General features: G+C 34.5%; 2 protein-coding genes across 3 annotated transcripts; both read left to right on the forward strand.

Moving 5' to 3' along the window:
• The first annotated feature begins 206 nt into the window (after nucleotides 1-206).
• LOC131020142 (purple acid phosphatase 17-like) lies at nucleotides 207-8,798 on the forward strand. The gene is made up of 7 exons (XM_057948828.1): nucleotides 207-775; nucleotides 878-1,034; nucleotides 6,946-7,053; nucleotides 7,196-7,323; nucleotides 7,889-8,017; nucleotides 8,369-8,436; nucleotides 8,533-8,798. The coding sequence occupies exons 1-7, from the start codon at nucleotides 599-601 to the stop codon at nucleotides 8,747-8,749; spliced, it is 984 nt and encodes a 327-aa protein (XP_057804811.1). The 5' UTR covers nucleotides 207-598; the 3' UTR covers nucleotides 8,750-8,798.
• An 8,544-nt stretch (nucleotides 8,799-17,342) lies between these two features.
• LOC131020144 (uncharacterized) lies at nucleotides 17,343-23,558 on the forward strand. 2 transcript variants are annotated; one of them, XM_057948830.1, is made up of 8 exons: nucleotides 17,343-18,215; nucleotides 20,353-20,391; nucleotides 20,508-20,578; nucleotides 22,180-22,244; nucleotides 22,349-22,438; nucleotides 22,543-22,635; nucleotides 22,807-22,947; nucleotides 23,040-23,558. In XM_057948830.1, the coding sequence occupies exons 1-8, from the start codon at nucleotides 17,590-17,592 to the stop codon at nucleotides 23,040-23,042; spliced, it is 1,128 nt and encodes a 375-aa protein (XP_057804813.1). In that variant the 5' UTR covers nucleotides 17,343-17,589; the 3' UTR covers nucleotides 23,043-23,558. The 2 variants fall into 2 exon arrangements, with proteins under 2 accessions (XP_057804813.1, XP_057804812.1); XM_057948829.1 differs by having other exon boundaries at nucleotides 17,344-18,215; nucleotides 22,807-23,558.
• Nucleotides 23,559-24,421: the final 863 nt, after the last annotated feature.

Here is a 24,421-nt window from a genome sequence, read left to right on the forward strand (position 1 = left end):
CCGGAGAATCTCGCCCCACCCCCAAAAAATTCCCTCCAGTTTTGGCATCATCCCATTGGTGTTGGAGATCCCATCAGCATATTCGCATAACTCTGTCCAATCCTAACAATCACTCATCGCCACTCAACTTTTCTCTAAAACTAATTAAATTTATTTGTTTATCCAAAAACACACACAAAACAAAAAAAGAATGACTATTCACGTTTATTTAAATTTCCTTGAACGAAACTGTTATGATTCCTTTTGCGTAAAGATTTAAGAACAACAAAAAACTAAGCTCCGTTAATCCAATGTAGCCCTATAAATTATAGAATGTTGAAAATCAATTCAATATACCATACAAAAGCTGACATTAAATCATCATCATATACTAGTTATGAATCCAATAAACCAATCATAAATATTTGCTCATATCAATAGAATAAAATAAAAAATTGCTCATCTAAAACGTTCCTATATAAATCTTCGACTCCATAAAAAATTAACTAGAAAATTAGCGTCACTTTCCATATTCTCCCTCTGTATCTGTGTATCTGGTTTTTAGCTCTCTTCTCCCAACAAACTCGTTCTTCTAAATACAGAAACAAAACACAGAGCCATGGGGAGTTACCACAAAACCATGGTTCTGTTAGTCGTATTGTTAATTGTTTGCAGAATCTCAGCGGATTTGGAAAGATTCGAACAGACCACAAAAGGCGACGGAACGCTCCGATTTCTGGTCGTCGGAGATTGGGGAAGAAAGGGTGAATTCAACCAATCACGAGTTGCTTTTCAGGTATGCAATGTTCTTCTTTTCTAATTATTTTGTGAATTTCTCTCATTAATTTACGTAAATATGTTTGTGTGTGGAGATGGTAAATTTTGTTAAATTTTGCAGATGGGAAGAATAGGTGAAAAAATGGACATAGATTTTGTGGTGTCAACTGGTGATAATTTCTACGATAATGGATTGAAGGGCGTGGAAGATCCAAACTTTGTTGATTCTTTCACCGATATTTACACGGCCAAGAGCCTCCAAAAGCAGTGGTTTAATGGTTAGTACAATTTTTTAGTTTTCGTTATTTATAGTTTAATGAGAGTAATTAAAATTTAAATTTTTAATAGTTTGGTGCTTTTTAATCCAAATTGCAATCTCAAGCATTTATTATCGCATTAATCTCAATACTGATACATTAGTAGAATGGAACTCTTATTAATTATATACTAGTGTATTACCCGTCGAAATTCGACGGGTACATATTTTCTTGTAATTTATATATTTTATGTTATTCTTATGATAATTATATAAAATAATAATTTTTTATGTAAATTATTTATATAATTAATTAAATTAAATTAAATTAGTAATACATTTTAAATTATATTAATGTCAACAACTTTTAGCAATTAAATTATTAATTTTGTTGAGATCATAAAAATACCCATTAGTTTTCATATGAAATTTTATAAAAAGTTGACGCGTAAGAAAAAAAGAGTAGAAATACATATAAATTTGACATAGGTATCATATAATTCTGAACTTCTAAAAGCATAACTAATTATGAAAATAATATCGCCTGATATTTAAAAGACCATAACTGATTTATCGAACATCGTATCATTTGGAGTTTTAAGACCAACCAAGTTGTGGGCATCAGCTCGTCGCAAACTTAACAGATCACCTCTAACTTCTGAGCATCATCTTGTTTGAAACTTGAAAGAGAATCATCTCGTCTAAAACTTGAAAGAGCATCATCTTGTATGGAGTTTTGAGCATCATCTCATCTAGAGTTTGAGAGACCATCATCAAATATGAAATTATATTCAACCATGACTCCAATTGTCAACTATCTAACAAACATAACTCTAACAATTTAGATATTTTATTTATATATGTAATTTTATTAGTTCAAACTCTAGAGAGAAAGGAAAGAGAAGAGTTCTTAAAGCAGTAAAAGAGAGAGCGTGTGCTTTATGTCATCATCGTATGTATTTATAGGCATTACAGTTGGGGTAAAGTAGTAAATTCGTTTGGTCATCTATTCCGCATGCTCGCGATTAAACTAATTAAGGCTATTATTAAATTATAACTTGTCAAGTCGTTGTCCCCTAATTACTGAGCTGGATTCTGTCATCATCATCCCGCTCTGACTCTAATGACTTATCTCTGACTCTGATACGATCCTTGCCGATCGATCGAACACAACGCACGCGGAAGACTGAACTTGGACGGAAATGATGGAATCTCAAAACCTCTGAATCTAACCCACGGAATGATATAGGCGACTGAATGCCCTATACCCCAACGTGCAGTTGACGCAGCAACTCGGGGACGCTGAATGACACCCGACGAGGGTTGGTTGACTCGCCGTTACGTCGATAATTGAATTCGTCTTGGAATAATCAAGAGGAATTCGAGATTCTCAAGAGAGAAAATAAAACTCACAAGTTTATTGATAAAAGTAGGTAATTTTCGTCCAACATGTAACAGCCATATATATAGGCACAACTAAACCTAGTCTAATAAGGAAACAACTTAAAAACAAGCCCTAATAAGCCAAACAAGGCCCTTACTACTAAAATCCGAAAATAACAAGGCCCTTTAACTCATGGGCTGCGAAAAAATAACAAAGCTGAAATAAATAAATGAAGTCTTCAAAATAAATCAAATCTTCAAGCTTCGGCCCACTCGCATGTAATGAGATTAATTAGACTTGGGCCGACTCCACCATCTCCAATAGGTTTCTTCATCAACTCTTGAGCCCACACTTCTTGAACTAAGCTCATCAAGCTCTCCTTGAACTTCTTGGCTCGTGCTCTTGTAACCGGACCAACAGAGACATGCACCGGGTCTTGCACCAACGAACCTTGGGCTGCATCAGACTCTGGATCTGGCGACTTGGCTCTGGCTCTGACTTTAATGACTTAGCTCTGGAATCTCTGCTCTGGCAGCTCTGCTCTGGCATCTCTGCTCTGGCAAATTGGCTCTGGCCCTCTGCTTTGGAACCTCTGCTCTGGTTAGCTCTGGCTCTGTCAGCTATGCTCTGGTTAGCACTGGCTCTGGCATCTCTGCTCTAGCAACGTGGCTCTGACCCTCTGCTCTGGAAGCTCTGCTCTGGTTAGCTCTAGCTCTGGCAGCTCTGCTCTGGAAGCTCTGGTATGGCAACTCTGCTCTGGAAGCTTTACTCTGGCAACTCAAAATGGTACTCCCTCTGTCCACGAAAAAGTGTCCTACTTACCCCTTTTTTTTTTCCACGAAAAAGTGTCATGTTTACCTTCTTGTACATTCATACCCTTTACTTTTCTATTTATTTACAACTTATGTCATTAATAAATCCACACTTTTATTTAATCTATGCAATTAACCCACACAATTAATCCCATTTATTTATTTATTTTCTTAATTTTCAGTTTATTTATTTTCTGAATTTCAAGTTTATTTATTTATTTATTTTTGAATTTTTAGTTTATTTATTTATTTATTTATTTCCAGTTTATTTATTTATTTTCTGAATTTTCAGTTTATTTATTTATTTATTTTATTTATTTTCTGAATTTCAAGTTTATTTATTTATTTATTTTTGAATTTTTAGTTTATTTATTTCCAGTTTATTTACTTATTTATTTATTTATTTCCAGTTTATTTATTTATTTATTTTCTGAATTTCAAGTTTATTTATTTTTGAATTTTCAGTTTATTTATTTATTTTCGAATTTTCAGTTTATTTATTTTCCAGTTTATTTATTTATTTTTTTCTGAATTTTCAGTTAATTTATTTCCAGTTTATTTATTTATTTATTTATTTCCATTTTATTTATTTATTTTCTGAATTTCAAGTTTAGTTATTTATTTATTTTTGAATTTTTAGTTTATTTATTTTCCAGTTTATTTACTTATTTATTTATTTATTTCCAGTTTATTTATTTATTTTCTGAATTTTCAGTTTATTTATTTATTTTCAGTTTATTTATTTTCCATTTTTTTATATATTTATTTTCTGAATTTTCAGTTTATTTATTTATTTATTTTCTGAATTTCAAGTTTATTTATTTATTTATTTTTGAATTTTCCAGTTTATTTATTTCCAGTTTATTTATTTTCCATTTTATTTATATATTTATTTTCTGAATTTTCACCTAATAAAATAATGCCAAATAGTTAGTGCAAGATTAGTAAAAGTAACCACAATACATTAACACTACCCTTTTAGTCTTTTACACCACATTTACACCACCTTTTTCAGCTTTCTTAAAACTTGTGCCAGCACCCAAATGGGGCACTTTTTCGTGGACGGAGGGAGTATTATATGGACCCCAATCAACTGTAATTTACATATTCCGTCGAAAGGCTTATAACATATCTTTCACAAGTCAGAAACAAATTTTATTCAAATACGAAGCACTAAAATTACACAGCAAAAGGTTTGCTTTGCTCCCTAAACACAGCAAAAGAAGAACAAAAGTACCTTGTGTTGGCTGAAAAAACACGATGCAGCGTAAATCATTATTAACTAAGGAATTTATAGCTAAAAATCTAGGTATGCAATTAAAACTTATAAATATCGGAAAATCGAGGATTAAGAATGTAGGTATGCAATTAACTAAGGCCTAATCTGGCGATTTGGCTCTGGCTCTGACTCTGACTCTGACGACTTAGCTCTGACTCTGGATCTGGCGACTTGGCTCTGGCTCTGATTGCTCTGGCAACTTGGCTCTGGCCCTCTACTCTGGTTTGCTCTGGCTCTGGCAGCTCTGCTCTGGAAGCTCTGCTATGTCAACTCTGCTCTGACAGCTCTCCTCTGGCAACTCTGCTCTGGTAACTCTGCTCTGGCTCTGGCATCTCTGCTCTGGCAGCTCTGCTCTGGCATCTCTACTCTGGCAACTTGGCTCTGGCCCTCTGCTGTGGAAGCTCTGCTCTGGCAACTCTGCTAAAAATCTAGGTTATAAGTTTCCATTGTTAAAATTCTTTCCAAAATTTGTTTTTTCTAAAATAATAATCATTCTATATTTAAAATAGTGAAACGTGTTATTAAATTAGGAAACTAATTTAATACTTACCAAAGGTGTGTAGGAAGAATCACGGCAGATTCAGAAATCAAGGTATCAAAACAGAGAAGTCGTCGGTGGGGTGGGGGTCGACGGCACGGTGGACGAACTCCAGGGCTCAGCGGCGACTATTTCGCCGGAGTCTAGAAGAAGGAACGGCAACGGGTTATAGGAAAAAGAAATCTTAGAGCTCTTGTATTAATTGCTTCGAATGAAGAATTCTCATGGGTTTAAGAAGTGGAAACAGAATCGAACTAATTAAGGAATGGAAGAGGGAGTCAGAGATGAGGCGGAGCAACGCCGCCCTTAGGACGGCGGCGACGCCGAAATTTAGAGGGAGAATGAGGCGGGCAGTTTAAGGGGGGAATTAGGGCTCGATTTGAGTGTGCAATCGACTTTAGAGAGAGAAAAGGATTGAGAGAAGAGAGAGACAGTGAAGGGGGAGACGCAACGACCGGATTCAGGGACGACGACGATGGGGTGAGGAAGAGGGAGGCGTGACTTTTGTTTTAAAAGTGAGAATGAGAATATATAGATTGGATTCTCAAATGCCACGTTGGAGATTGAGATTGAAAAGAAAGAATTTGAGGCCTGTCACGTAGGCTAAGGTCTAATCGTATTATAGAATAGATTATTATTATTATTATTATTATTATTATTATTATTATTATTATTATTATTATTATTATAGTAATGGACGAACAGAAACAAATAAAGTTTGCAGAAATGAAAAATATATTTTTCTTCCCTATATAAATAAAATGAATGGATTTATTTTATAAAAAATAAAAATAAAATTTTAAGTATTTTGATAGACATAAAATAAGATTTTGTTTTAAAGTAATCAGTTTATAGAATTTGTGCCTTATTATGCAAACATGTAAATCAATGACCGGACCCGTTTATAATTTACATATACGTGCATGTCTCAATGCAAACTTAATTTAAAATTAATTTTATTGAAAATTAAGAATATAAATATTATAAATATATATATATATATATATATATATATATATATATATATATATATATATTCACACAATATAATATATTGCAACATCTATGTACGCTATTGAGAAATATAAAATTAATAACAAATATACATCTAATCACTAACATTCAATTAAAATAATTTATCATATATAGATTATAATTTTTTTCTTATCAGACATGTAAATCTAATTTTTATCTAGAAAAAATAAATAATAAAATTTATTAATTTAGATTATATGTAATGTTAATATTATTATATATATACACATTTATTATTAATTATATTTATTATGATTAATGAATCTTTATATAGAATGTAATAGTTAATTAATTAATAAATGATGAAGATTATATATGGTAAATTTTGAAATGGTGAGATTTTAGATATGCCACATAGGTTAAGGCTTAATCCTATTATATAATAGATATTTCGAAAATGGTAAACATTTTAATACATAACAAAAAGCCGTCGATAACTTAATTTGAGCTAGCTATATCTAGATACGACCCATTTCATGAATAATTAATACCTTTTCTTTTTTAGTAGACAATAGATTTAAATTTGTTGCTTCTGTCGCTAGTAAATTGAAAAAATGAAAATAAATACTCCATCCGTCTCATGAATCTTAACACGTTTGGTTTGGGTACGGGAATTAAGGAATTGTAAATTAGTGTTTTAAATGTGTAATTAATAAAGTATAAAAATGATAAAGTATGAGAGAGAATGTAATAAAAGTCATAAAGTATGAGCGAGATGGTAATAAAAATAATAAATTAGGAGAGAGATGGTAATAAAAGTGATAAAGTATGAGAGAGAATGTAATAATTATTACCTTATTTATAAATGTTTTAAAATTTGTGAAACAACTCAAAAAGGAAAATGTGTCAAGATTTGTGAGAGTAAGTTGTTTATGTTGGATGCAGTTTTGGGGAACCATGATTACAGAGGTGATGCGGTGGCCCAGCTGAGCCCATTGCTTAGAAAAATCGACAGTAGATGGCTTTGCTTGAGGTCCTTTATTGTCAATGCAGGTACCCTACTTTTTTATTTTATTCTACTTCCATGTATCATTGTCTTTTTTTTTAGGGAATTCCATGTTTCATTTTTAAATCAATATCATTATGTAATCTACATTTTATTATATATTCATATTTCTTCATTTATTTTGGACAGAGCTAGCAGAATTGTTCTTCGTGGACACCTCTCCATTTGTGGATGAGTATTTCACAAATCCAGGTGATCATGTGTATGACTGGCGCGGCGTGTCCCCTGTAAAAACCTATATTGCCCACTTACTAAAAGTAAGTTTTATCTTCTCAACTTTATTTTAAATGTATTTATTTCTACTTACTAAAACCTATTACTGCCCACTTGCTAAAAGTAAGTTTTATCAAATACAATTGTTATTTTTATCATAAAAATAGGTGTGGGTGCCAACAGCAAGATTGTGACAAATCTCAATTATTCAAGTACCATTTTGGCCTTTTGTGCAAAAAAGTAAACAAAAATAGTCAAGACTCAAGAGATTAATGTATCAAATCACAACACGTTTTGTGTGGGCACAATTATTTCAAGATGCATAACGAAACTGTAGGGGTGCATCTAGAGCACGTCAATTAAGCACCAAATTAATTAACAATTAAACATGTTAGTCCCGTCACATAATTATCCATTAAAACTTTATTAATTCCGTCTAATATTTGTCTTATGGCACACGCAGCTCTTAAAAAAAGACACATTTATTGAATCTAGCTCAAAATTGGGTTGAACTTTATTTGACTAAATTAGCTGGATTGTTTATTTTGATTAAATTAAAATGCCCCTACTTAAATTCTAATTTTTACTTGATGGTCCAAAAACAAATAGGATCTTGAATTAGCATTGGAGAATTCGAAAGCGACATGGAAAATTGTGGTGGGTCATCATGCCATTCGAAGTGTGAGCCACCATGGCGACACTCTAGAGCTTGTAGATCAGCTTCTTCCAATTCTTCAGGTAATTTTTTTAATAATTAAAAAAAAAAAAAAAAAACAAGATTCATAAATGGCTAAATCTACTCGATACTATTATACTCCCTCCGTCCACGAAATGAGTACCCATTTGTGGATGGCACGGGTTTTAAGAAATATATTGAGTGTAGTGTGAATAGAATATGGGTCACAGCTTTTTGAGTGTATTGATTAAAGTGTTGTGTGGGGTACACTTGCCAAAAAGGGAAATGGGTACTCATTTTGTGGACGGACAAAAAAGGAAATATGGGTACTTATTTCGTGGACAGATGAAGTATTAGTGTTTAACGACACTTGCTATCGAAGGATGAATCTAACTCTTGGGGTGAATCTTTAGGCCAACGATGTTGATCTTTATATCAACGGACACGATCATTGCCTCCAACGCATCAGCGACACCAAAAGGTAAACACCCGTGTTTTCATTTATTTTAATAAATAAATATTATTCTATATGTTTTAGTAATTATCTAATGTGTGTTACATTTGGGTTTGGTTGCAGCCCGATCCAATTCTTGACGAGCGGGGCCGGGTCGAAAGCGTGGAGGGGGGATGTGAATACATCCAACGATCAAGGTTTGAAATTCTTCTATGATGGCCAAGGATTCATGTCTGTTGATCTCACATATACTCATGTTGTAATTATATTTTACGATGTCTTTGGTTCAATTTTGCATAGATGGACAATGTCCAAACCCCTACTTCATTCCATAATGTAAATATTTAACCCACGTTTTAAACAACTAGTAGTACTACTATTTTTTATTCTATGGCTCCTTCATTATCTGTTTATTGATTTTGTACAGAGAAAAATATATATTAGTTCCGAAATGTGACGCAGAAAACTTTTTATTTTAGTTTGTGATATGGAAAACTTGTACGATGTAGACACGATGAACTAATAAACCAGTCTACTTCTATTAGGCCCCGTTTGATAATTTTATTAGGATATGGCAAAATAACTTAAATTAAGATAAATATTGTAAATAATGAGTGATAAGTATCGTATATTTGTGTTTGATAATTAAGATAGAATCCTTGAGATAACTAATTTTTTTGTTTGATAGACAATATACAACTTAAGATTAAATTAACAAATTATCATTTTGACCTTAATTTAAGAAGAAGAAAAAAACTATCAAACAAATGTGTACAAAGTCTCAACCCCCACCACTTTATTGATTTTTGGTCGTCAATGGACACTTTCGATTTCTTTGTGGGCCACAACGTTTTTCGGTTGGGGGATGGAAGTTTATAGTGGCGACGATGGTAGCTAGTTGTTGATGGCTAGTTGCGAAGAAGAAAAAGCTCTGTTGTTCCAGTTGCGAAGAACACAAATATATTTCATGAGAGTATTTGCTTTTTTCATTTTTGAAGTTGGGTTGAGGGGGATATAAAATTTGTCAACAAAGAATTAATATTTGTTACTGTACAAATCAGTATAATTTAACTTGGGGGTGCGGGATGACTTTTCTAAAAGGAACAGTATATTAGGTGCGGGCCTTGGCTTTTCTGCGGGCCAAGGCTGATAATTAACAATCCTATCAAACACTCCAAAATCTATAGAAATACTCATTAACGGTGATACACCTATCAAACTGGCTTATACTTGTATTAAACCTCATGACTAGGGGCTCGTTTGATACTCAGTAAGGAATTAATCAGGATATAAAGTAACCAGATAATTAGTGTGGATAATGAAGAATTAATTAATCCTGATATGTGTTTGATATCATGGCAAATTAATCTAGACATGTGTTTGGTATCCATATCAATATGTTGGATAACCAAATGAATTACCAAAATTGACCTCTTTAATTTTTTAAAAATTCCCAACGTATCCCCACAACTTAAAAATCATTTGGAAATTTTACACTTTTGAGTAATTTAATTGTAGAGAACTGAATCCATAACTGCAAGATAATGGGTTGGGATACAAGAGTCTGATGGTGTCAAGGCTGGCTTAATTTTAATCCTATCGTCGTAATCTTTAATTCAATCATATGGGTCAATTTGCAGCTTCAGGTTTTTACAAATATATCGCTGCAAATTGCGAACATTGGAGTTCTATGGGTCAATTTGCAGCTTCAGGTTTTTACAAATCTAATTCTTAACCATTGAAATAACAAATACAATAGAATTAAGGGGAACCATAATAAATATACAAAATCAAGAGCAGTCAACATAGTGAAGTCTGAATTTGTTAGTAAACAACAATTTTTCCATTATATCATAAACGAATCGTAATTTTAATGATATGAAAAAAAGACACCCAAAATCGAAGGCCCACAGGCGAAGAATCGTAAGTTTAATTTCTTCTCACCTGATGTGGAAGACGTAGATGACTCCTCACTATTGTTGTTCAACCATCTCTCCAGATTCTTGATTAGAAGGTCTTGACGCCGTTGGATATTTTCGCCCACAGTTCTGCAGCGAAAAAACAGAATGGGAAACGATGGAGAAGGAGGGGAGCTAGGGCAAAAAAACTGTTCCTCGAAAAGGGTGCAAAGGGTAGCAAAAAATAAACCAGATTCGGGATGCAAAATTAGTCGGAGGAGGGGAGGTGGTATTATTAAACGGGGTTAGTCATGTTTTTTAGCACCGGGCCTTGTATTATACCTGGGCCAGCCGAATTTTTGTTCGAGAATACCAAACATTAGATTAATCTAGATTAATTTACCTAATACAGGGTATAACCCAATACCAAACGTGTCCTAGGTGTTATAAATTATTGCTTCAAAACTTACTATTCAGGCACAAAATTTGTCATATTTCAGGTAAGACATGTTTTTATACATGAAACTAGACGAACATGTAATGGAATTGTCAGTGTATGTTGGCCTATCGGTATGTGATTAATGCTCAAGGCTTGAAGTTCTGGATTTGAGTCCATCGTTATGCGATCTTTAAAATTTCTTTATTCTAGTATAAAAAATAGTACTATTTGTCTAGTCAAAGTAATAAATTAACCATAAATTATTACTTCAAAACTTACTATTCTCAAGCACAAAATTTCCGATGGATTTGAAGTTCTCTATCAACTAATAAATTGGGCTCCTCCAACAAACTATGGGTCCATAACCGACTTGAACTGTTATGCATTGATTTTGATAGACAATTAATCAGGTCATGTTTCATCTTAAAAGGGAATATTCAAGGATGAATTAGATCGAGGTGATGGTTTCCTATGTGGCCGATATATATATTCAACTGACAACCAATAAATAAAACAAGAGAAGAAAAACTATATTCTGTCATTCTCATGAAAATTTAGGGTGCATGCATCATTTTGATGGATGAATGCAATACTAGGTTCAAATCTTGAATAAAGCAAAATTTTTATTTTTTTTCGAGTGCAATAAATTTAGCAGTTGACGCAGTAATTTTAATGATTCTCATGTTATGACGAAAATTGTAGTTCTCACTATATATATATATATATATATATATATATATATATAGGGTTGCGCTAAAATAAGACTGAATCTTATGCTATAAAATAAGACATAATCTCCACTCTTGATATCAATTGTAATGGACGGCCAGATCATTTCGGATAGGTGTTAGCCTATTTATACTATAAGGTTAATAAGGTAAATACAATTCCCTTAATTAATATGAATCCCACGATTTGTGGGATCACGTCATCCTAACTATTATTTCCATGAATTTTTGATATTTGCCGAATGCATATTTTATTACTACATGTAACAATATTTTATTATTCCTTTTAGTATGCTTGTGTGAATATTTTGCGAAAACATACATGCATATTTACAGTTGGTTTGACGATTTTTTCTCATATCATTTTAATCTGCATTTTTTTCATTTGCATATCCGAATATTTTGTAATGTTTTACGTTTAGTTATAATGCAATCTAACAATGACTATTTTATATTAGAATTTTAAGTCCTCTAACAATTTTAATATTTTATTTCTATTTAATCATAATTTAATTATGTCGTTTTAATGTTTTAGTTATGCATTTAGTTTAGTTTGATTTTTTCACAATTTTTTCCCTTGAATATAAACTTCAATACATTAACATCAAAAGTAAGTTTATATGCAATTGAAGAATTTTTAAATGTTGCTGAACGAATTTTTTCGTATGCATATTTGAATATTTTGTAATACTCTGGGTTTATATCTTATGCATTTTATTTATTCGTCATTGTATGATAATTTTTTTATACCTACATGAATATTTTTGATCCTTCATATGGTTTATCCAACAATTTTTGGGAGGTTTGATCCATAGGCCTCTTAAGTTAACAATTGGTCTTCTTGAATTTTTTAACTTTTCATGCATGCATTTTTTACATATTCTTGTATGCACGTATTTCTTGAATTTTAGTAATAAATCACGCTTCAGAATCGGAGTATATTGAGCAAAAGATTTGGAAGGTCAAACTGAGAAGATTTGCGTTGAAATTATATGTCAAAATTACCCTTTAATGTATTCCAATTCTGCATAAAAAGAAATGATAAATGAATTTAATCATTTTTAAAAATTAAAATCCAACCGTCCATCCTATAAATCCTACGGTTGTGATGAAGTCTTATCTTATATACTAAGGGGAGTCCATTGAATAGCTAGGGTTGCGCTAAAATAAGACTCACTCTTAACCTATAAAATAAGACCAAATCTCAGCTCTTCATATCACTAATATATACGGTCAGATTTGGCTAGATATTTTAGTATGTAATCAGCCGAAAATAAGGAAAAGGTTAATAATGTAATTACATTTCATTAATTAATATTTTTCCATAATTTAAGAGATTACGCTTATACACTATATAATTCCATATTTTCTTCATTCATCCATACACTCCCACGTCTGATAACAGAGGTAAATATTCGAGAGACTTCATCATCTTTGCGCTAATAGAGGTAATATCTTCCCAAAATAATTCGTACGTAAACAAAAAATAATTCGTACGTAAATCAAAAATAATTCGTACGAAACCCAAAAACAATTCATACAATCAGAGTTGAGGCTAAAATAATTTTTACGAAAATCAAAATAATTCATGCGTAAAACTAAAAATAATGCGTACGTAAATCAAAAATAATTCGTACAAAAACTAAAAATAATTCATGCAACAGATATATAGAGTGATGTTAAAACAAATTATTCATACATAAATCAAAAACAATTCATGCAATCAGGAACTCATCATAGTCTTCAGCCACAAATCCGTATGAATTTTTTCATTTATTAAATGAACTATACAATACACAAAAAATGGAACAGCCGTGAATTACAAATAATTCATACATAAACAAAAAATAATTCATGGAAATAATTCGACTGAGCTGCCTTTGCATATGATCTTGGGCAAGGATGTGGCGGGGGATTCCATCGTGTTCTTGAGGGCTGAAAATGAGGACCTTTGTGTGGGGATTCATAGGGCCAAGTTGGGGACTGTGGGCGGGAATGAAGTGTCGTCAAGGTGGAACTCGGGGACAGCAAATGGTTGAACGCTGTGTGCCGCCTCCTCCTCATCGTGCGTCGCTCCTGCACACAACGTCGCCGTCAGATTCAGACGGCGATCAGTAGCGCCGCCGCCACCACCACAGCTCACGCCAGTCCACCACCGTCTTCACCTGCAATTACTGCGCCGTCCAGACACCAACCCGCGCGTCGTACCAACCCGCGCGTCGTTAGCGCGCCTACTCGATTCAGAACCACCGCGCCAGCCTTCCTCCACCTACGCCGACCACCAGAACCACTGCGTCGCCTCTTCGTTTGAAGATTTAATTGGATTGAGAATCAGAACCAAATGAGTGTAGATATGGAAGAGGAGATCAAATTAATCTAGAACAATCGGTCATCTCACCCGTTGCATTAGAATTGCTTCTTGCCATTTACGTCGCCTTGCTAACGGACGGCGCGTTAGGGCCGGCGAGTTTATCAGTCAACTTGGAGGGGATGAACGAAAACCCTTGTTTTCGCAGAGAGCTTTGTGTTGATTGTGGGAAGATGAACAATCTTTTTTTGATTCAGAGGATCATAATTATTTTGAGCATACAAGATTAAGAAAAATTCAAATTTATCTCAAATCCTCAAAATGATTCGGTGAACTTTTAGGTGTAATTCATTTACTACCATGATTTCGTCACTCCATTGAACATATTTACAAGTAATCATTGCAAATCTTAATATTACTTTTAATTGATGCTACAGAATCGGAACTACCATATAGAGAATTTAGGGAGTCAAATTCGAGTGGCCGATTTTACCCCTACGTCATAATTCGGCCTGCATAATTTAGTTTATTAAATGCACTCTACACAAGATTTTAATTAAAATCCAGCCGTAGATCATCTACAATCTATGGTTATAAATTAGTCTTATATTATAGACTAAGGGAAGTCCATTGAATAGCGGCACCCTATATATATATATATATATATATATATATATAAATATATAAGGAGAGGTTCAAGAAAAGAACCACTAAAGAAAATATTTTCAGTCATTCCATCATCAAGATCTACTGTGGATACATCATCTTGTTGGATGAATGCAGATTCTGGGTTCGAATCCTGAAAGAAGCAATATTTTTTTTATTTTTTTTAGTGCATTAACTTTAACAGCGAATGCATTAATTTTTACAGTGGATACATTAGATTTGATAGTTCTCACGTTCTCACAAATAATGTAGTTCTCTTTAGAACCACACCCTATATATATCTATTAGTTTAACTAAATTTTAAATGAAAAATAGTACTCCCTCCGTCCCAAACTCACAAATAATGTAGTTCTCTTTAGAACCACACCCTATATATATATCTATTAGTTTAACTAAATTTTAAATGAAAAATAGTACTCCCTCCGTCCCAAACGAAATGTCCTGTTTCTTTTGGGCACAATTATTAAGCAGCAAGTTAATTAGAGTATAAGTGGTGTTGTGTAAAGTTAAAAATTTAGTGGGCCCTACAATAAAGCACTTAATTAGACACTTTATTATCCCTTATTTTTTTCCCAAAAAGGAAACATGACATTTCGTTTGGGACAACCTAAAAAGGAAAACAAGACATTTTGTTTGGGACGGAGGGAGTATTAATTAAACTCTAATTAATTATTAATTAATAGTTAGTAATCTTTAATTAACTAGTACTAATAGTAATTAATAACTGCCGTCGACCGTCCACGACCACACCAAAGTTTTGCTTAGATCAGGACTAGTGAACACAGAATTTGTCACGTCTTCTTTTCATTTGCACTTCAAACGTCTTAGTTTTCTTTATTTATTCGTTTCTTTTTTCTTTCACTTTTTTTCATGGGAGAGGATCATCTTTAGACTATTGTTTTGGGAATTTTTATTCTTTCTTTTGTGGAGTTGGGATTGGGGATATCAGAAGTTGGACGGCACCAATTAAAAATGTGCTACATATATAATTCTAATCCCATTATACTATTGTGAGTATTACTTTATATAGTCATTCATCAATCAATTTTCACTAATAACTGGAAGTAGATGCTAGGATCGACGAGGATAATGACTTAATTTTATCTCATGTATTGTCTTTTCATATGGACGGCTTCTAAAATTTGGTAATTTTATATTTAACCAAATCTTCGCTTCCTTATCCAGGCATCAATCACTATGATCAAAAATATTATGAAATGTGTATAGAGTAGAGGAAGTGTTCCATTTATTTTTTTAAAAAATATCCATTCAATTAATTTGTTAAGTAGTAATAAATAAATGATTTATGAGATGGATTTTTTTAAAATATTATGTGAATAAGGTAAAATATAAGAATATATGTCCTAAAATAATAAAAAAAATATTTATTATGAATAAATGAAATTAACAAAAAAAATCACACTTATTATGAACAAAACAACTAGCATTGTGGACGTGTGTTGGCCTAAACGGTAGGAGGTTAATGTCAAAGACATGATGCCCTGGATTCGAATCCTTCGTCATGTGCTTTTTAAATTTTTTTATTTACATATACTATAATTTATCAAAAAAAAGAAGGGTTAATTACTTGTAAATCCATAACGTTTTCACGGAATTGGTTTTTGCTCATAATTTAAAAAATCTGCTTTTAAATATATAACCTTTCATTTTTGTCTCGTTTTGTTCGGTGATCGATTTTTTTTCTTACAACGGCGCCGAAAATTACATGGTGGCAGCCGGAATTGATGCGGTGGCAGTTGAAAATTGACACCTAAGCATATTATTGACATGTGGAAAAAAAAAACAGAGAAAAAAAAGAAGAAAAAAAAACCCACATCATCATCTTCCCCAACCTCCCCCACACCCAAACCCTAATTCCCCTTCTCCCCACCCGCCGTCGCCGCCCTTGCCGCCACCATCGCCGCCGCCCTTTCACTCCTCAACCCCCTTGCCCTGTCGACCAACTACCAGATAGCTAAGGGCCGGAGGATGAGGCGTTGACAGCCAAAGCAGAAACCCGCTCATCTCTCTCTCTGTTTGAGATTTCTGCTGCCGCCTCTAGAATGTCCGGCGAGCGGCAGCCGCCTTTCTCCATATCTCCATTTTTTCTCTCCCTCACTTTTATTCCTTTCTCAATTAATCATTTCTTACTCCAGATTACTTACTTACACGAACGAGACAAAAATCAGAGCCCTAGCTTCTATCGATCCAGTTCAGTCAAAATTGCCGTTGCCGCTCAGTTCTTCCAGCGTCGCCGCGGCTCAGAAGTTCCGAGATGCCGTCTCTGACTCCGGTAGGGCCGTCATCTGGCTCTCAGCCGAGATAAAAATAAAAAATTATGTATTTAAAAATAAATTTTTTAAATTAAAAATAAAAATCAATTCCATAAAAACGTTATGAATTTAAAGATAATTAACCCCCCCAAAAAAAAGACTATATATCATTTTTTTTCTTTTGTTCCCTTTTTAGCCGATTAGTACTAGTCTCTTTTTCCATAGCTCCACATGTTTCATCCTTCTCTAGGACTCTCATACCTAGACCCTTCCACAGAAAATGTTTGCAACTGATCGGACAATAATGCCCCTACTTATTAACATCTTTTACAAATTACAACCATCTTATCTTAATTCAAGTTCCAATCATGGCCATTCGCCCATCAGCACGTGGCGATATGTAGCTCCATCTCCTCAAAGCGTCCCCCGCCCCCACAAGGCCATAAATCCACTATTCGCACGCCACGTGTCCTCCAAAGATCCTTCCTTCGTACTGTTTCCCCATAAAAATAATAAAAAATAAACAGACCGCCGCGTAATTCGTACACGTGGCAGCCCGTAGGCCATCGCCCGGTGGGCTGACCCACATTTCTCTCCCACCTATTTATTCCGCCTCCTAATTTTTTTCGGCCCCAAAAACAGAAATCAATTTCCATTTCGATTTTTCCCCTTCATTCATATCCGAATCTATTATTTTCACCTCTTCAATTTCCTCTGCATTTTTTTCAGGAGGAATTTTTGTAAAGCTGTGTTTTTGTTTACTTACCCCTTGTTTTTACCTTCTGCAATCGTTAGAATATCTGAAAATTCTTTACCAGCTTTTGTGGGTTGCTAATTTTGCGGCAATATCTCCCCAATTTTCTGGTATATGATTTGCTCGGCATTTCCGAAACCTAGAATTTCAATTCCAAATGAGCGTGTTTTCCGATCAAATATTAGCGCAATCTTAATTCCGAGATTAAAATTCAACAAAGTTCCATTAATCACGAAAACGTGTTATCTCAAACCGCCGAAGCTGATATCCGTTAAAACCGGAATGATGACGAAAGCAAGCGACGGAGCCACCGTAATGCTGACCTCAGGCGCGAGCGGGAGAATCAATGCGCTGCTGTCTCTACGCGCGTTGAGGAGCGTATTGCGGCTGATCAGCGCGTTTTTCCTGATCCTCCTCCTGCCGTTCCGCGGGAGGAAGCGGTGCGCAGCGGTGGGTGCCGCGCCCGAGTCTCCGGAGAAAGGCGGCGGGAAGGAGGAAAAGGCCCTGGCTACGACGGGTAAGGTGGTGACTGTGCCGGCGGCGATGGTCCCGATGAAGAGCGTGGCGGCGGTTGTTGACAAAGATGTGGCGGCGCGGAGGGCGCTGGCGATTAAGAGAGTGGAGGAGGATAACGGAGGTGGAGATAATGAGGGTACGGCGAGGGCGTATTCGTTGTTTATTACGTCGAGAGGTGATACTATTTTTACTCAGTCATGGACGCCCGTTGTGGTTCAAGTCAGGTAATTAAATTCGTTAACTTCTGTAATTTAAATTATTATTTGATTTTTCGTTTTGCTTGAGTATGGTAGACAACCATGTTTCCTTTTTGTACGTCACTAAAACAAATTACATGCAGTTTGGTACGACGGAACCTAGTACAATTTAATTTAATGGTGTATTATGCCTTTCTTGCTAACTCGTGGAAGGAAAAGAAATGTCTTTTTATTTTTCCCTTAATGTCTGTCTTCTCAATATATTTTCCTTGTTTGTTTTGTCATTTTCTTTAATGTGGTCGGATTTGTAGCTGCTAGAAGAAACATCCGCCAACGAAGGGTCCCGTTTCAGTTTCGCCTTATATTTCAGCATCTTACCAATTTAAACTTACTGGGACATTGACGTGACTATAAGAAGCATGGCGAAGGCAAACTGGAAAATCTCTAATGGTGGTTAAAAGTTTTAATGAACTTGATGTCTTGATTTTTGTTCTAAAAGTGGAAATTGATTGTTTTAAGGAATAAAAAATTGCATTTGCACATTAAGATAGAGCGTAGGTGAACCGATTAACAACGAATTGATTGAAATAAACACCTCAAAAAATAAGGTTCATGGGCCAGACAATTTTATAAAATGGAAATAAAGTAATCTTCTCTTCCAGGCATCATTCTTGCACTGCTACCATAGCAGTATATGCTTCTGCTGCTCACTCTTGTTTCATCGTGTTATAGAATCTGAGTGTGATGATTGTACAAGATGTAACAGTGAGTTTTGACCACACAATATGTCGATGCTAGTCAACAAGAATATTCCCCGAATGTTATTTGATATAACATGCATAAATTGATGTTCATGTTTTAGACACCTATTAACAGACAAGATCCCAAGAGTTTGCATAATCTGAACAGCTTTCATGAGGTGTCTCTTGTTTTCTACTCCAAAACATATTTTTATTACATAACTGAAATTCTTGTATTAGTCACCTATACTCTGACAAATCCCAAGAGTTTGCATAATCTTGAACAGCTTTTATGAGGCTGTCTCTTGTTTTCTTCATCAAAGTATTTTTATTTCTTTGGGAAAAGATGGAGGAATATAGGATATTGCTGCTTTACTACTTAAGTTTCTGCAAATTCTTTATTGTCAGTTGATATTCACTTGGAGCAATTCCTGGGATATCCTGGCACTGCAGTCAATTTGAGACCAATTATTACTGGCATCTCTGGTTTCTGGTGATAGCTTTTATTTTGAGCCTATCCAGACCAGAGATGAAAGAAACGTTGACTTTTCTTCTCTAACTCAACTGATAAGAAAGGATTCTGGATAAGTTACTAGTTAAGGAAGTAGCTTATTTTTCACGAATCAAGGAAAACAATAAAACAGCAAGCTGATTATAACGCTCCTCTCTGTCAACATAGATTTAACTTCCACGGAGTTTGATGGTGTTTGCTGGTTGGTTTGCTCTCCAAGTCTTGTTATGACCAAGCCATCTTGGTCTACCATTTTTATAAAATGTAACAAGATTGGTGATATTAACAAAGGATTTCCAACATACATTGCCTTCTTAGGTCCTAGTTGACCAGTAGAAACTGATGCTCAATATCAAACTGGAAGTTGGACTCCATTGTTCTTATCATGGTACCTGGCATGCATACATTTTGAAGGTCTTGTAGATTTGACAGCCTTAGGAAGAATAGCAACTTAGTTGCAGACAACTCTGAATTCCCATTGTCATTACATCATATTGCAAGTCTGGACCAGTAGAGTATTCAATCAACATATCATTTTCCTCTATTCACTAAAGAATCTAAAGTGTTGAGGAAAATAATTCAGATAAGCATCGCAGTTCACTAGAAAGGATCGCCTGCAATCCAATTTACATCATGACTAATGTATTCAAGGGTAATTACATGTACCGGTGCTGCGGTGCACATCTCCATAACAAGAACTTTATGATCCAACGTTCACCTTGTTGGTGCATTACCTTTCTGCCTTTTATCGTGGTTCCATGTGTAACATAAATTTTATTGAATTTGTATCCCAAACAACTAGAGTTTATCATGTTTCTTTTCTGGTGTGCAGGGGTTCCATGTGTCACATAAATTTTATTGAATTTGTATCCCAAACAACTAGAGTTTATCATGTTTATTTTCTGGTGTGCAGGGGACTGGTCGTTCTCTTGCATGGTCTCAATGAACACAGGTCTGCGCCTTACTAGAGAATAGTAATGGGTCTGATTCAATTTTGTTTCATTTTGATTTTTCATTTTTATTTATCCTTACGTGCACTAAAGGTATGTGTGTGTGTTTTTCAAACAGTGGAAGATATGATGCGTTCGCCAAGAAACTAAATGCAAATGGTTTCAAAGTTTACGGAATGGACTGGATTGGTGAGTTGAAATTACTGAATTAATTTGTATGATGCAGAAATACTTTCAGTGTGAGTAGCACTTTAATAAATAATTTACTATTCTCTTTTGGATTATAAGAAGGAAAAATAGAGAAAAATTCTTACTTTTTGCAATATCATGTGTTTTACTTCATGCTCGTTATTTTGTGGCTATCCAACAAAGCGGGCGAAGAACATAACGGGTGAAGGTAGATGTTGTACTACCTTTAATTTGATCTGGACTCTAGTTGTGCTAATAAAATTGAAATCTTTTGAGAACTATCTCAAATGTGGTGTAACAACACCCTTTTTGGTGTTATAAAGGATGCATGTGCCCTTTTTACTTAAATAGTTCAGCCTGTGTAGGTGAAGTCTATTTTAAATATTTTTTGTAATCATGCAGGATTGATTTATATGTGAGTGCCCTCTAGTAGGAAATGTCTTTTTTGGTTTTCAATGCTACTATACATATATAACTGTAATCTGTTCAATCTGAGCTCTTTCTTCCATATAGAAGAAAGTAACCTTGTTGAATAGGGGGGAACAAAGGAGACCTTATCTCTACCTTTCGTAATCACTGAGGACCTGGCCGAATTGGGTATTTCCTAGTCAATTACTGCACATTTTATGGACCTTTGTCAATGATCTTGGAAATGCGTGTATGTTTGTGTGTGTGTGAGAGAGAGAGAGCATTACAGGTTGAGAAAACAAAATGTTTTAAGTGTGGCATTAACAAAATATTCATTGCTGTTTTACAAATAAATAGTCAGCATGTTTTCCAAGAAGATACAATCATTTCAATGCTAGATGGAGATTAATCTTCCTCGATTTACCAATGTTCTCAATCCTTTTCAAAAAGTATTCTTTGCCTTCTTCAACTACTGGATGATCACGGCAGTGAAAGCCCTGTTTGTTTTACTATTTTATAGTCTAGATGTAATAGAATTCAACCATGCATATATATTTGGATGTTGCAGGGTATGAATAATTTTCAATGTGGATGCAATTGGTGCCTAAAAGTAACATGCAAAGCCTCCTTCATGAGTAAGCATGTTATTTGAGTCTTTACATCTACCTTAAATGTAACAATTGGTGGAAGCAGTCGTGCTTCTGAAATTTGGACAAGGAAAACTTTTCAAGAAAAGGAAACTGAAATGAACATCTGCTTAAACATCATACATAGTTCTTCCATACTAGCCAATGCATGTAGCAATGTAACAATTGCCCCTGTTAAGTGAATTTGTCAAGTTAGGCAGTTGCAATTTACGGGAATAAATAGGACACTGAATTGTTGATGAATAAATTTGCCATGACCAAGAAACCACTTTCATGGTAACTCGGTCCACAGCCTTCTGAGCAGACTTTGGTCTTGTGTGTTGTTTGGTTTTTGCTGTGATTCCTTGGCGTAAATGTGTTTTAGATGGTTAATTCTGTTCTTTTTTTTTTTTTTTTTTTGAATAATAGTTAAATGACTATTCTGAATGAAGCACTTGGATGTACAGAGCTTGCAGCACTTTTTGCTGGATTGATTTTGTTTTATGATACAAGTACTATGTGGAGATAGATCTATGCCTCTTAGCTCAATCCTTTACCTTATTTCAGGACATGGTGGCAGCGATGGATTGCACGCCTATGTTCATTCTCTTGATGATGCAGTTAATGATATGGTATGATCGTCACTTCTATACCATATCAATTATCACCTAAGTTTTGCATATGGGTACGGAACTCCAAAGATTTTGCTGATTTCTCCATCTTCTACGGTCAACAGAAATTGTTTCTCAGCAAGGTTTTAGCTGAAAATCCAGGACTTCCGTGCTTCTGCTTTGGACATTCCACTGGTGGGGCTATAATTTTGAAGGTAATATTTGAATATGTTAATTAATCATTTTACACTGTCACAGTTACGAGTCTCTTAAACTTACAGCTAATCGATGAATGTTACTTCACATGCATGATGAACAGGCAGCACTTGATCCGAAAGTGAAACAGCGCGTAGCAGGCATAATATTAACTTCGCCTGCCATAGGAGTTCAGCCATCCCATCCAATTTTTGCTGTAAGTTCAAATCTTTGGCATTCACTTACGGAGCATTCTAAAATAATAACTTGTCAGTCCTAATAGACCTATTCTTCAAAACCAAATGTGACAACACGTTCCTTTACATATATCTCTGGAAAACTCTATATGTAGCTTCTAGCATGAAGCAGTGTTCCTCTCTGGTTTCAGGTGCTGGCTCCGGTGTTTTCCTTCTTGTTTCCTCGTTTTCAATTCAGTGCGGCAAACAAGAGAGGCATTGCAGTCTCAAGAGATCCAGATGCACTAGTGGCAAAGTATTCAGATCCACTAGTATTCACTGGAGCCATTAGAGTAAGAACGGGCTATGAAATTCTTAGGATAACGGCATACTTGCAGCAGAACTTAAGCAGGCTGACAGTGCCGTTTCTTGTTCTTCACGGCAGTGATGATTCAGTAACCGACCCTGGAGCATCCCAGAAGCTGTACAAGGAGGCTTCATCGAGTGACAAAAACATTGTGCTCTATGAAGGGCTCCTGCATGATCTACTTTTCGAGCGAGAGAAGGAAGAGATCATGGAGCACATAATATCATGGCTGAACAGCAGAGTGTGATAGTAGATATGGAGCAGTGGGCATTGATGGAAACAGACATTTCGGAGTCGAGTAGGCGATGAAACACTTGTCTTGATGAATAACAGCTCTCCATATACAAAGCCTTGTTAATTTTATGTAGAAGAGCAATCTTTGCTCCTAATTGGGAAATGTAAAACTGGATTTATCTTGTCTTGTCTTGTCTTGTATTAGAAAGGAAAGGTGTAGAGTAATCGATGATGCTTCATTGGGCTCGCCGTTTCAAATCATAAATGTTAGCCGAAATCGCAGCCCTCAATGCTCTGCTATGTTCGAATTTTATTTATTTTGGCATTAACTTTGGATTACTCCATTATTACTTGGAGTTCTAATACTCATCCCAAAAAAATTCCACTCAAAATTGAAAATGTTAATTTCCAGGAGAAATAACAAAGCCGTGGTAGGCACAGCCCAAATTCTAAAAAACCTTATCTTAATTCGTAAAAAAGGAAAGTGCCGCCGAAGTTGGAATATAATAATATCGCAACCGTGGTAGATATGGGAACAATACTGGAAACCAAATAATATAATTATTCCACTTCTAATACTGGAAACAATAACAAATTAAATATGAATTCGAGTTCCATCACTATATCACACACTATTACTTTATTTTCGCAACAAATTATGCAATGCCAACTTATCACAATTATATATCACCGAAATCATAATAATAACTATAAATAGTTAGGATGACTTGAGATTAATATTATCCGGATTGTTAAATGGTCCTCACATTTCATACTGTATATTACAAGACAATACTATATCCATTCACAAAGCCATTTTTATTTTTATTTTTTTTAACCCAAAATCATTGATAATTAGGTAAGCGATGACGGAAATGTATGCTGTCTGCATCCTAACTCTTCTTATCAAACAGAAGGCCTTGCACTTGCATCTTTTCTTCTAAAAGTTGAATTTATGTAGTGATTACGCTAATGCTTATCAAATAATAATAAAATAGAGTGAAACATTATTTCATAATGGAGGATCCAATTTACAAATTACTATCTCTCATGGTCTCTTTCTATTTCTTATTTTTTGATCGATCTCGACTCTAATTGAGAAAGTATATCGCATGAGAACTTGTTTTTGTAGTTTCTTTTGGATCCGTCAAGTATTTGTTGGCAGAGAACAATATTTTGATTTTCAAAGATATTGTTAGGTCTACACATATATGTTGTCGTTTCTA

Source organism: Salvia miltiorrhiza, chromosome 4 (assembly GCF_028751815.1).
Source record: "Salvia miltiorrhiza cultivar Shanhuang (shh) chromosome 4, IMPLAD_Smil_shh, whole genome shotgun sequence".
Classification (NCBI taxonomy): domain Eukaryota; kingdom Viridiplantae; phylum Streptophyta; class Magnoliopsida; order Lamiales; family Lamiaceae; genus Salvia; species Salvia miltiorrhiza.

What these genes read in the sequence shown, in the direction of transcription:
- LOC131020142 (XM_057948828.1), top strand. Translation starts at nt 599, where the DNA reads ATGGGGAGTTACCACAAAACCATGGTTCTGTTAGTCGTATTGTTAATT. An exon ending in AATCACGAGTTGCTTTTCAG is followed by an intron (nt 776 to 877) that starts GTATGCAATGTT and finishes TAAATTTTGCAG; the next exon opens with ATGGGAAGAATAGGTGAAAA. An exon ending in ATATTGCCCACTTACTAAAA is followed by an intron (nt 7,324 to 7,888) that starts GTAAGTTTTATC and finishes AAAAACAAATAG; the next exon opens with GATCTTGAATTAGCATTGGA.
- LOC131020144 (XM_057948829.1), top strand. Translation starts at nt 17,590, where the DNA reads ATGATTTGCTCGGCATTTCCGAAACCTAGAATTTCAATTCCAAATGAG. An exon ending in ATGATGCAGTTAATGATATG is followed by an intron (nt 22,245 to 22,348) that starts GTATGATCGTCA and finishes TACGGTCAACAG; the next exon opens with AAATTGTTTCTCAGCAAGGT. An exon ending in GTGGGGCTATAATTTTGAAG is followed by an intron (nt 22,439 to 22,542) that starts GTAATATTTGAA and finishes CATGATGAACAG; the next exon opens with GCAGCACTTGATCCGAAAGT.